The sequence below is a fragment of the Entelurus aequoreus genome, linkage group LG14, assembly GCF_033978785.1.
Source record: "Entelurus aequoreus isolate RoL-2023_Sb linkage group LG14, RoL_Eaeq_v1.1, whole genome shotgun sequence".
In the NCBI taxonomy this organism is placed as follows: Eukaryota; Metazoa; Chordata; class Actinopteri; order Syngnathiformes; family Syngnathidae; genus Entelurus; species Entelurus aequoreus.
In genome coordinates this window covers 25305986-25318481 of record NC_084744.1, presented here as the reverse complement: position 1 = coordinate 25318481, position 12496 = coordinate 25305986, and the positions used below count along the sequence as shown (strand labels likewise).

Here is a 12496-nt window from a genome sequence, read left to right as displayed (position 1 = left end):
GACCCACCGCCAAGTCCTCCCTCCGCCCTCCCGTGGCTTTTGACCCTGCCATATCAAAATCAATGGGCAGGAAATACAGAGAGTGTATTCCACAAAATTCCTGGGGGTCATCATTGACGAATACCTCAATTTCAAATGTCACATTAGCCATCTATTAAACAAATTATCCAAATATGTTGGCCGGAAAAGGGTGGAGTGCCATCTCCGGGTTGTGGAGGAGACCCTGCCCCAAGTGGAGGAGTTCAAGTACCTCGGAGTCTTGTTCACGAGTGAGGGAAAAGTGGATCGTGAGATCGACAGGCAGATCGGTGCCGTGTCTTCAGTAATGCGGATGCTGTATCGAACCGTTGTGGGGAAGAAGGAGCTGAGCCGGAAGGCAAAGCTCTCAATTTACCGGTCGATCTACCTTCCCATCCTCACCTATGGTCATGAGCTTTGGGTTATGACCGAAAGGACAAGATCACGGATACAAGCGGCCGAAATGAGTTTCCTCCGCCGGGTGGCGGGGCTCTCCCTTAGAGATAGGGTGAGAAGCTCTGTCATCCGGGAGGAGCTCAAAGTAAAGCCGCTGCTCCTCCACATCGAGAGGAGCCAGATGAGGTGGTTCGGGCATCTGGTCAGGATGCCACCCGAACGCCTCCCTAGGGAGGTGTTTAGGGCACGTCCGACCGGTAGAAGGCCACAGGGAAGACCCAGGACACGTTGGGAAGACTTTGTCTCCCAGGCTGGACGAAGTGGCTGGGGAGAGGGAAGTCTGGGCTTCCCTGGAAGGTGATCAAGGGTGATGGGTCAAATGCAGAGAATAATTTCGCCACACCTAGTGTGTGTGTGACAATCATTGGTACTTTAACTTTAGGCTGCTGCCCCCGCGACCCGACCTCGGATAAGCGGAAGAAGATGGATGGATAGATGGATGGATGTATAAAAAATAATATCTTACATCGGAGTAAAAGGGAACAAGAATATGAAAATGAAAAAGGTGTATCGCCACAATTTCAACCACTTTTACGCTTCTGTCGTTGTAATGAATGAGGCGCCACTAACTCCCATCACATAATTTATTTTTTAAATGTTGATATTTTTTAAACGAAGCACTTACTGTAACCTAACAAAAAAATAAATGTACATTTTCAGAATTCTGAAATAAATAAAGTATTATAAAATAGTAAAAAATCGATTTATTTTCCTTTTAAGGCTGCTGAACACATCTTTCAGTTTTGTGTACAGATCTGTGCGGTTTCATAAAGAATACCGTATTTTTATTAATGTTGGTTTTGTAAGTAATCGTTTATTATGACATTGTTATTGAAATACAGATTACACAAAACAAAAACCATGGTAAGTAACTGTGGCAAAACAAGTTGACGGAAAAGACGTCGGGTACGCGCATGCGTGGACCGATCGGGTGATAAAGCAGGATGGCGTCTGACGGAGAAGGCCTAAACGCGGGCATTATATTTCTGTATTCTTACATATATGTTGTTTAATAGAGTACACACGGATAATTGTTTGTAGCTGGATACATTAGTCTGAGTGCACTTTGACACTTCTCCTGTTTGCAAGCTTCATTTGAGGTAGCTTGCAGCTAGTTTAGCTGGCTAGTTAGCTTAGCTTGTTAGCTGCTAACAAAGAGTCGCGGAAGTTATTTAAACATCGCTAAGTAGGGAACTAATGTGAGTGTAAAGTGTTGTGATTGTGTGAAAATGTGCGAAAGAAAGATGGCAGAGTATGAGGAGGAACTTTGTCCAACAAAAGAGGCGAAAGAGCGACAACATGAACTATTGGATGTTTATTATAAGAAACATCATCAAGTTGTGTTACACAGACCAGGTTTGTTTACTTTTTATTCTCACATGTTTACTAACTTTATGTGTAACTATTACCACTATTCTGAAATATATTGTGTATAAGAAGTTTGGTTGTCTTGTGAGGATGATGTACATGTATACGTCTGGTACTTGCAACCGCGTGGTTGTCGTTGTTCTGTTGAATTTAACTACCTGTAAAAATAAGTTACCTATCCCAGTCCATTTGTAGAATAATCATAAATCGATGCATGTGCATTTTCATTAAAAAACAAAACGTATAATAAATAAATATAAGCAGCAACAAAAATATACTTTAAAATGCTTCTATACATTCAGTAAAAGGCACAGATAACATCCATCCATCCAATTTCTACCGCTGGTCCCTTTCGGGGTCGCGGGGGGTGCTGGAGCCTATCTCAGCTGCATTGGGGCGGAAGGCGCGGTACACCCTGGACAAGTCGCCACCTCATCACAGGGCCAACACAGATAGACAGACAACATTCACACACTAGGGCCTATTTAGTGTTGCCAATCAACCTATCCCCAGATGCATGTCTTTGGAGGTGGGAGAAAGCCGGAGTACCCGGAGGGAACCCACACAGTCACAGGAAGAACATGCAAACTCCACACAGAAAGATCCCAAGCACAGGACCGTACCCAGGACCTTCGCATTGTGAGGCACAGATACCAGTGTTTCCATATATAGGATTGGTACCTAACTGAACTACACCTAGGATTGGTTATCTGTATAATAAAACCATTCTCGGGCCCCTGCAGTCTACATATACACTTAAACATCAGTTTTCTCGGGGTGGCGTGGAAGGTGTTTATCCCTAAATCACAAAAAAGTTTGCTGGCACTACTACCCCTGGGCTTTCTGAGCAGGATTCTGAGACCGTCATTATATGCAACCTGGAGTTTGCGCAAGCTCTTTTCTTGAACCTCACCCAGAGGGGTGCTGTGTACAAAGGGGTGCAGTAAGCTCTAAACAAGTACACCTTCGCTTCATCAGAGCAGTAATGACATTTTCTCACCAGCATATTGGCTTGGACATACAGCAGTCTAAGCATGTCAGCATCATCCTCCATCTTATAATTGATGATGATAAGATGTTGATCCTCCTTGGTCCTACATATTACCAAACTCTTTGTCAAACTTGACTCCATAGTCTGAGCATATGTTCGTTAAGAAGCTGGTGGAACCCTGCACTACTGGGAGATATAATGACCAAATCATCAGCGTACATAAAGTGGTTGATTAAGGTGTTCCCCACGATGCACCCTGTTCTGCATTCTCCCACTGCCTTGACAGGTCATCCATATACAGGCTAAATAGGCCTGGTGATAGAAGCCCACCCTGCCGTACCCCATTGCCAACTCTAAAGGGAGAGGATAAACTACTCCCCCATTTTACCTGCATCGTCTGCCTGTCGTACCAATATGCCAGAATATACCCAGAACACCCTTATGCTTCAGATTGGTGAAGAGTTTGAGATGGTTGACTCTGTCAAATGCTTTAGATGCATAAATAAACCCTACCAACATTGTAGAGCCCTGCACTCTGTATTTTTCTACTGCTTCTTTTAAAGCATAAATACACAAGTCAGTGCTGTACTTGCTCTTAAAGCCAAATTGGTTGTCTGCTGTGCAAATAAGATCTGCAACTCTGTATATTATCACACTTTCCAGCACTTAAGATAGCATGCTGGCTCGGGCGATAGGTCGATAATTGTCCATAGTCCCTACCTTACCAGCCTTGTCTTTAATGACAGGTACCAAAATAACTGTCAGCATAGCTGGCAGGATGCCATGTATTACCAACCTACCAATATATACCTACTGCATGTATTTCCGGGCGCGGCCATCATTGGTACTTTAACTTTTTAACTTTAACTTGAATGTACATAAAAACTTAATGGAGGTGTTCGGATTTGTTTTAAGTTCTTTGTAGGCAGAATCAATTGACTCTAATAGCCTCTATTGTAAACAGACTTTTGATCGCATTTATTTACTATTTAGAATGCATAAAAAATAAAAATGTGTTCTTGATAGGCAAAAAAAAAAAAATGTGGGTCCCTTTTAAGTGAAGTGAAGTATATTTATTTAGCGCTTTTCTCTAGTGACTCAGAGCGCTTTACTTAGTGAAACCCATTATCTAAGTTACATTTAAACCAGTGTGGGTGGCACTGGGAGCAGGTGGGTAAAGTACCTTGCTCAAGGACACAACGGCAGTGACTAGGATCAAACCTGGAACCATCAAGTTGCTGGCACGGCCGCTCTACCAACCGAGCCACGCTGGCCTTAGAATGCATTAAATTCTATCAAAATCTCATAAAAATCGTAAATACATTCTAGAAATGTCTCAATAATTCCATTAACAATATTTTTATTTAGTAACTTTCTAATGTAACGTGTTTCTATCTGCACTTCTGCTAAAATGTAATAATCACTTATTCTTCTTTTTTGTGAAAATGTAATAAGAGTTTTAGCAGGGTTTCTGTGGATCATTAAAAAGCATTAAAAGTCATTGAATGGACTTTGCCTAAATTAAGGCCTTAAATGGTATTAAAAAGCATTAATTTACGATGTCCAGAGGCATTAAAATATTCATGCAATCGTAGGCCGGGACCGATATAAATGAAAATAAACCTAATAACTTAATTCTTGCCGTCATCAATACATTGCTATGTCCGTCTGTTTCCTTTTTGGTCTGTGGATTTTAAACTGGACTAAGAGGTCTCACTCTGTGCATCGCTCTCAGCACCTGAGCATGTTAATTCCACAGTACACTTACATGAACGAAGTGAGCCTCTTGTCAGTCATTCACAATCTTTGTTTCGGCTACTTGCAATTCTCCTCCACACATTTTCCTGTGTGCAGTAGTGTTAGCGACGCTCACTTTAATGTTGGAGATGGAACTAGTCATTTTAATACCACACTGTAATACAGGCCCCCGTATAACTGCCCAGGATATGCCTGTTATATGATTCTTTAATTTTGGGCCTTTTAGAATCAGCATGTTTTCGTCCATTTGTGTCAAGGAGGTGAAATTAGGTCTGAAAACCTTTGACAAGTTGACATGTCCATTAGGATTTTTCAAAGTGTAGAATACCATCCGCCTTAAACAGAATATTTTCCTTTGAAAGTAAACTAGATCATTTATTTTGTGTTTATGCATGACTTCCTGTCCCACAAGAGCAGATTTTAGCTCAATTGAACCGCCTTGTTGTGGCGACCGCTAAATATAGAAGCCAGGTGGTGGAAACTGACACATTGACTTGAAAACAAAAAACGGAACGAGTCTGTCACCGTGGCGCCGCCGTTCCACATCCAGTGGAAATCCCGGTTAAAATTACAAACGTTGCTTGGCAAGATCAAGGACGAAACCTTACTTCGGTTTCAAGGCACGAAGCAAAAGGAAATACACTTTTAAACCAAAGCACTCGCAGTGAGCGAACTCGACCACAAGATGGCGTCATAGCAGAGACAACAATACAGAATACAGATTTACACTGTAAACAACCTAATCTTTTCTTTAAATTTATACATCAGTAACTGACATTAAAATCACAGGGGGCGCTGGAGCCTATCCCAGCTGCACTCAGGCAGCACGGAATTTATCGCAATATAGATTTTAGGCCATATTGCCCACCCCTCCTAAAAACTGGTCTTATTTTCCTGTGAATAATGTTGTAAAGAGCAGTGTGTATGTTTTCAGGCCAATTCATATAATAACTTTTTTTTTTTAAGTTGATGTGAACATGGCTGCTGAGTCTAGTGCAGGGGGTGGCTGATGTTGTGACTGGTGGCAGCGTGCGCGCGTGGTGGTTGCCGGGGCTGACAAGCTGTGTATATGTATGTATATGTGTGTGTATGTGTATGTATGTATGTATATTTATGTGCATGTGTATATATGTGTATGTATATGTATATATGTGTATGTGTGTGTATGTGTACATGTGTATGTATATAGATATGTATGTATATTTCTGGGGGTACGTTCTGGGCCTGCCTGTCAGGTGGGGGTTGGCGCCTCAGGCTACTGCATCCAGACTGCGTGTCTGGAGCTCCTGGGTCCCACCGTCCATCCCTTCCGGTTGCCCGTCTTGGTTGGGGCCTGCTGGGTCTAGTTCCTGCGTCTACGGTGGTAGCTTGGTGCTGCAAGGTTTTCTGAGGTGCTGCGAGTCGGCCAGTTGTTGGGGTAGTGACCTTGTGTGTCAGCATGTCTGTGATCTTCTTTTAATTAAAAAAAATAAAATAATTAATTATTCATTTATTTTTATTTTTTTTAATATATTTTATTAATTGTATTTTTTTTACTTTTTATTTTTCCCCCTACCTCAGGGGGGGGACTCAGCGGGGCGGTTGCTGGTTGTTCCATCTCCATCGTTGGGGTCCCTGCGGGTGGGGTGGGTGGTTCCCATGGCCCCGTGCTGGGTGGTCCTTTGGCGGCCGGCCTGGGTGGGGTGGCCGGGGTCTGGCCTCGCCGCGCTCTCCGGGGGTGGGGGGTGGGCTCGTGGGGGCCCGGTTGCCGGTGGGGCGGGGCGTCCCGCCTTTCTGCCCGTGTGGGGTATGGTCTCTCGCTGGCTTGGGGTCTGGCTGTCCCCTGCTTTTCTCGTGCCTTGTCCTCTGCCGGCTGCGTCTGTCTGCGGCCTGCTGCTGGCCCTTGTGGGCTGCGCGGTGGGCCGGGTTCTGGGGTTCCTGTCACTGTCCGGCTTGGCTGCGTGGCAGTGGTCCCTGGTTCCTTGGGCACCACACCTACTGTTTGTGGGTTGGGCTCTCGGGGAGGCTGGGGCCGTACTCTGGCTCCCACACACACACTGGGAGTCAAATGTATTGTACACACAAATTCACATATACTCACATACATAGGTACCTACGCTCCCACATACATATACAAATACAGTACATATTTACACACTCAAAGTTCGTACATCCACATTCATTATACAAACATACACATATACATACTGTACATATACATTCACTGTACAAACATACATATACACATACTGTACATATACACTCACTGTACAAACACATATACACATACTGTACATATACATTCACTGTACAAACACACATACTGTATACACATACTGTACATATACATTCACTGTACAAACACACACATACACATACTATACATATACATTCACGGTACAAACAGACATATATACATACTGTACATATACATTCACTGTACAAACACAGATATACACATAATGTACATATACAAGTACATATACACACATACTGTACACTCATGCACATAATCACGTTTCATCAAACATATATTAATGTTGTTGCCCTAGGGTAAACGGGGTATAACACATGGCACTCTGACAAAGCTTAACCTATTGTTACTATAACAATCTACAAGGTTAATGTAGGTTGCTACTCTTTCTTCCCCTCTATTTTTCTGCATTCTTTCGTATCTGAAGTTATCATTACATATATGTATTGTTGCATTTGAACTACTGTATTGTTGATAATAAAGGTAAAGTATTGGTATTGTTCATTATCAATAGCGCTATTTCTATTGGTATTTGTATTGCTCCAGTTTTAGTGTAATAAGGCTCATTGTCATTTCTGTATTATTTTTTATTTTCGCTAACTGCTTATTTGCTATTACTTTTACCATCATATTTGTACATGTCGTATTTGCTGATGTTGCTCTATTGTTGTTGTTGTTGTTGTTGTGTTTGCTGTTGTTGTTTTTGTCTCTCTGTCTAATCCCCCTCTTGTCCCCACAATTCCCCCCTCTGTCTTCCTTTTTTTCTCTTTCTATCCCCTCCTGCTCCGGCCCGGCTGCACCAAATGATAATATAAATACATTTAATAAAGTCAAATACAAATAAGGCAACAAGAGAAGTATCCTACACTTCTCTTTTGTAAAGTAAATCTGAACAGCCGATATGGGCATCTACATCTGCTATATGATTTGCCTGAGAAGCTGGACAGGACAAAAAAAAAAAAAAAAAAGTTAATGTGAACTTACTGATGAATCTTGACATTTCTCAAGCATGTTTGTCATTTTGTGTCCTGCAGATGTCTGTGAAGAACAACTTCTGCCTGAAAAACAGGAGTGTAGCTTCAGGATGGTGAAGGAGGATCCATCAAAGAGGAAGACCAGGTGCCACAGACCCTCTGGCGTCTCATTTTCCTCTTTGACACTGACCCTTCCCTGTAAAAAGGAAGAGGAAGACTCACTGACGCCCCACATTAAAGAGGAAGAGGAGGAACATAGCATCAGTCAGAAGGGAGATCATATTGAAGGACTGGTGGAGTTCCCAGTGATTGGTGTCCCTGTGAAGAGTGAAGATGATGAGGTCAAAGGTGAAAGTGAGGAGAAGAGAGAGGCAGAGCCTCCAAGCAGCAGCTCAACACAACACATGACAACAGAAGCTGATGGAGACCACTGTGGAGGATCACAAGCAGACAAGCTCTTAGCTCCACTATCAGATAGTGAGGACACAACGTCACACTCTCCTGACACTGATGATGAAGACTCTAAAGATGATAAGACATGTCACACTGACAACACTCACTTGAAATGTTCTCACTGTGACCAAACATTTAAAAACCATAGTCATCTGAAAAGACACATGAGAACACACACTGGAGATAAACCTTTTTCTTGTTCAATCTGTGGCTTATCTTTTACAAGGAAGGACAATATGAAAGATCACACAAGAACACACAAAGGAGAAAAACCTTTTTCGTGTTCTTTGTGTGATTCAAGGTATGCACGAAGTCGAGATTTGAAAAAACACCTGAAAAGACACACTGGAGAAAACCTTTTTAAGTGTTCTGTGTGTAATTCAAGTTTTGTCCAAGGTGAACATTTGAAAAGACACATGAGAACACACACAGGAGAAAAACCTTTTACCTGTTCACTCTGTAGTAAAGGTTTTGCACAAAGTCACAATTTGAAAGTACACATGAGAACACACACTGGTGAAAAACCTTTTTCCTGTTCAACCTGTGGTAAAGGTTTTACACACAGTCAGAGTTTGCAAGAACACATGACAATACACAGTGGAGAAAAACCTTTTTCCTGTTCAATTTGTGGTGAAGATTTTGTACGGCGACAGTCTGTAAAAGTACACATGAGAACGCACACTGGTGAAAAACCTTTTACTTGTTCAATCTGTGGTAAAAGTTTTACAGAAAGTCGATGTTTGGAAAGACATACAAGATCGCACACTGGTGAAAAAGCTTTTTCCTGTTCAATCTGTGGTAAAGGTTTTACAGAAAGTCAATATTTGAAAGTACATGAGAAAACACACACTGGTGAAAAACCTTTTTTCTGTTCAATCTGTGGTAAAGGTTTTACAGAAAGTCAGAATGTGAAAAGACACATGAGAACACACACTGCTGAAAAATCACATTTCTGTTCAATCTGCAACAAGAGCTTTTGTGAACGATCATACCTTGTAGCACACATGAAAACACACACAGGAGAGAAAGTGTTGAGTTGCAGTGTGTGTGGTGAAAGATTCTCTTCTAAGTACCAGTGTAAGAAACACAAGTGTGCTGGTGAGAACAGCAGCAGCAAATGAAACTGCAGGATTTGAAATAAACTGTCAAGACTTTAATTTTGACTTTCTAACAACATCAGCACATATAACATGTGTGACATTGTTGTTTGTGTAACAATCTTTTTAATATGCTACTACGTTTATAGATTAGATATTTTGTATTCGTGCTTTTTTCAATCAAGTACATGCATTAATATGCAACATTGTGTACTTGTATTAAAATTCGAACAGAACAATTTGACTGAAAAGGTGAGAGTAAACAGTACAAGACATATTTTACATACAAAAAACATTTTATGTGTATATATATTCATCATACAATTTTAGACATTCATAATAGTGTTTTTTATAGGTGCTTGAAATATTGAAGTGTGACATATTTGTATTTCTAATTGTTAATGATCCCATAGATTAGCACCTTTATATGATATACATATGTACTGGTTCGCATCTGAAACATCTTCTGGACCACTTCATGAAGCATGTTATTTACTTTATACGTCATTTGAACAGTTGTCTTTAATACAATTTTAAAATGTGTGACTTTAGGAATCATTTGTTGGGTCTCTATACCATTTTATCAATTATCTTTATTACTCTCTTTTGTAATATGATGAATGTGTTGTGATTGTTTTATATGTATGTCCCCAGACCTTTATGCAATATAAAAGTGAGAGAAAATGGCTAAATTGTTTGTGGAAGGATGGTTTTGTTTTTACAAACTTACATTTGTGGATAAAACAAAAATTCCCACTATTGTGTTTTAAACATTATTAACAGTATGTTTTAATTGTTCTTTTCTAACATCTCCAAAACAATATCAATATCAATCAAAGTTTGGAGTGTCAGTTAAAATCCAATGTTGTACATCATCCCACAGAGATTTACCTTGCATTCATTCATAAAATAAACTTTATTTTGTTTCCCTATCACAGAGCGAACAAGTGTTGTCTTCAATTGCAAAACATCCTTAAAATTATTTTAAGTGGTCAATTCCGTTTTTGTTTTTTTCTTAAATTAACTCCTTTGCCTTTGGAAGAATGGAAACTTTCTAGTTATGAGTATGTTTTTAAATACACTAAAGAAGAAAGAGTAAATATTTAAAAAAGACGATATGCTGTAATTGAATTATTTATTCTTTTAGTTTATGTATTATCTTTTTTTATAGGTCGCACTTAATGAAATCTTCAAAAAATAATAAAAACTTTTATCACTCAATAAGTGCATCCTCGACCAAATGCCTTTTTCAAAGCATTGCTGTACAAAGATGGATTTGTCTGTCAACAATTCCATAGTGGATTATTGTGTGTGATGAAGTTGCGTTTGTAAATTAGTTTCCAGTACAACAACACTTGCTGGTAGGGATGGGTACCGTTCACATTTCAACCGATACAGTACAAATTCCAGTACTTTGGAATCGATACCAGTCCTCAACTTTTTAGTACTTTTGTGTGTGCTAATAATGTTCATTGTTTGTGATAATTTAATCAAAATTTTTATTGCAACACTTAAAAATGAGCTTGTTATAACTGTTGTCCTTTTATTACATCTTGTTTTATTATTTTCAAATTGTAATTTACAAGTAAGTTTATTTACAGTTGCAAGTCCAATACGCTAGATGGCAGTAGTGTAAATTCATAAGTTTTTTTGCGCCCAAAAAGTGTTAATACTGTAAATATTATATTTATTAAGAACCAGCCATTTGATTGTACAGTGCATCTGAGTTATAGTTTTCATTAACTAATTTGGGGGTGTTAAAATCCTCATGAGAAATTGCTAATGCTAATCAGTAGCATGTCAATAGCAAAGCCAATGTATGAATGCCAATGAATCTGTGCTAGTGCAGTTTGTCCAGGAAGTCCTCCCGGAAAGAATCATGATAGGGTTTTTAAGTTTTTAAATTAGACCTTACGTCCCACCCCCAGTACCTTGTTTCAAGTGCCAACACTATGGGCACATAGTAGTGTGTGTCATGCTAAGATGAGATGTGAAAGGTGTGGAGGGGAGCATGAATATGGACAATGTGCAGGGGCGGATTAAGAAATTTTGGCCCCCTGGGCCTGACATGGTCTTGGCCCCTCAACCCCCCGCGCGTGTGGGCGCACACACACGCACGCACTATGCAAGAAATACTGTATACTGTGAACAGACATGCACACTGTACTGTACAGAAGAGTGCACATACTGCACACACACTATTAGGTATACCACACAGACACTGACAAGCACAGGTTTCACACAGACACAGGGGGAGGGGATAAATGGCCTAAAAATAAACATTTTTGAAAATGATTACGCCCACTTCAGTGATGGTGCATTGGGTCATTTGAGAGATATTATGTATTGGAAGTTGGTAGCTATCATGAAATAAACCCCCCAACCCACCCAAAAAACTAAATCGGACATGATTTTTGCCCCCTTTTCCTCCCTTCTATCATTAAAAATAAAATAATATCTTGGGAAAACACATTGGCATAACGGCAGCTGTGCAGCAAATTGAGGCTCAAAGTCTGTATCTATTTGTGGTTAAGCTTGAGGAGAAGGAGAAAGGTAAAATGATAACATGCATCGGAGAGCACCACAAAGAAAGGTGTAGGCCAGTTCATGGTACAAGGGCTGCATGCAGGTCAAGATAGCCCATTTCCAAGAATGCTATAGTGGCTGGACAGGCACTGGACATGTCCTGAACTCAGTGTCAGACGTGGCTGCCGAATACTTGGATGAAGTGAAGCAGCTGACAGATCTCATGCTGCCCCATCTGAAGACTGTCCTGGCCAGGCAGAGGATGGATGAGGAGACCTTCCCAATGGACCCTGTCAGTGAACAGGCTAGTAACATTGATGGCACCCCTGTGCACAACATTGGGATGGAGAGACAATGTGGCAAGGTGGACTACAAACTGAAGAAGTTGGGCACACTGAACGCAGTCAATAGGTCAATAATTTTACAGAAGAGCCAGGAGCTTCAGAGGTTTCAAGGCAGCAGCACAAGCAAAAAGGGAGGTTGAACTCAACTGGAGTAAATTCATGAAGGCAAAATTCGAGAGTAGGGCAGATGAGAAACAAGAGATGGCTCAAAGAAAGGAGAGTAAGAGACTAGACATGCTGGACACACTGAAATCTTTTGATGGCCCCTTCACGATAGT

The 12496-nt window shown here is 40.7% G+C and overlaps 1 protein-coding gene across 1 annotated transcript; it reads left to right on the top strand.

Annotated features, from left to right (window-relative positions):
• Positions 1–1395: 1395 nt before the first annotated feature.
• On the top strand, positions 1396–10283 carry LOC133665322 (zinc finger protein OZF-like). The gene is made up of 2 exons (XM_062070587.1): positions 1396–1830; positions 7859–10283. Exons 1-2 carry the CDS (start codon positions 1704–1706, stop codon positions 9370–9372), a joined length of 1641 nt encoding a protein of 546 aa, XP_061926571.1. The 5' UTR covers positions 1396–1703; the 3' UTR covers positions 9373–10283.
• The last annotated feature ends 2213 nt before the right edge of the window (positions 10284–12496 follow it).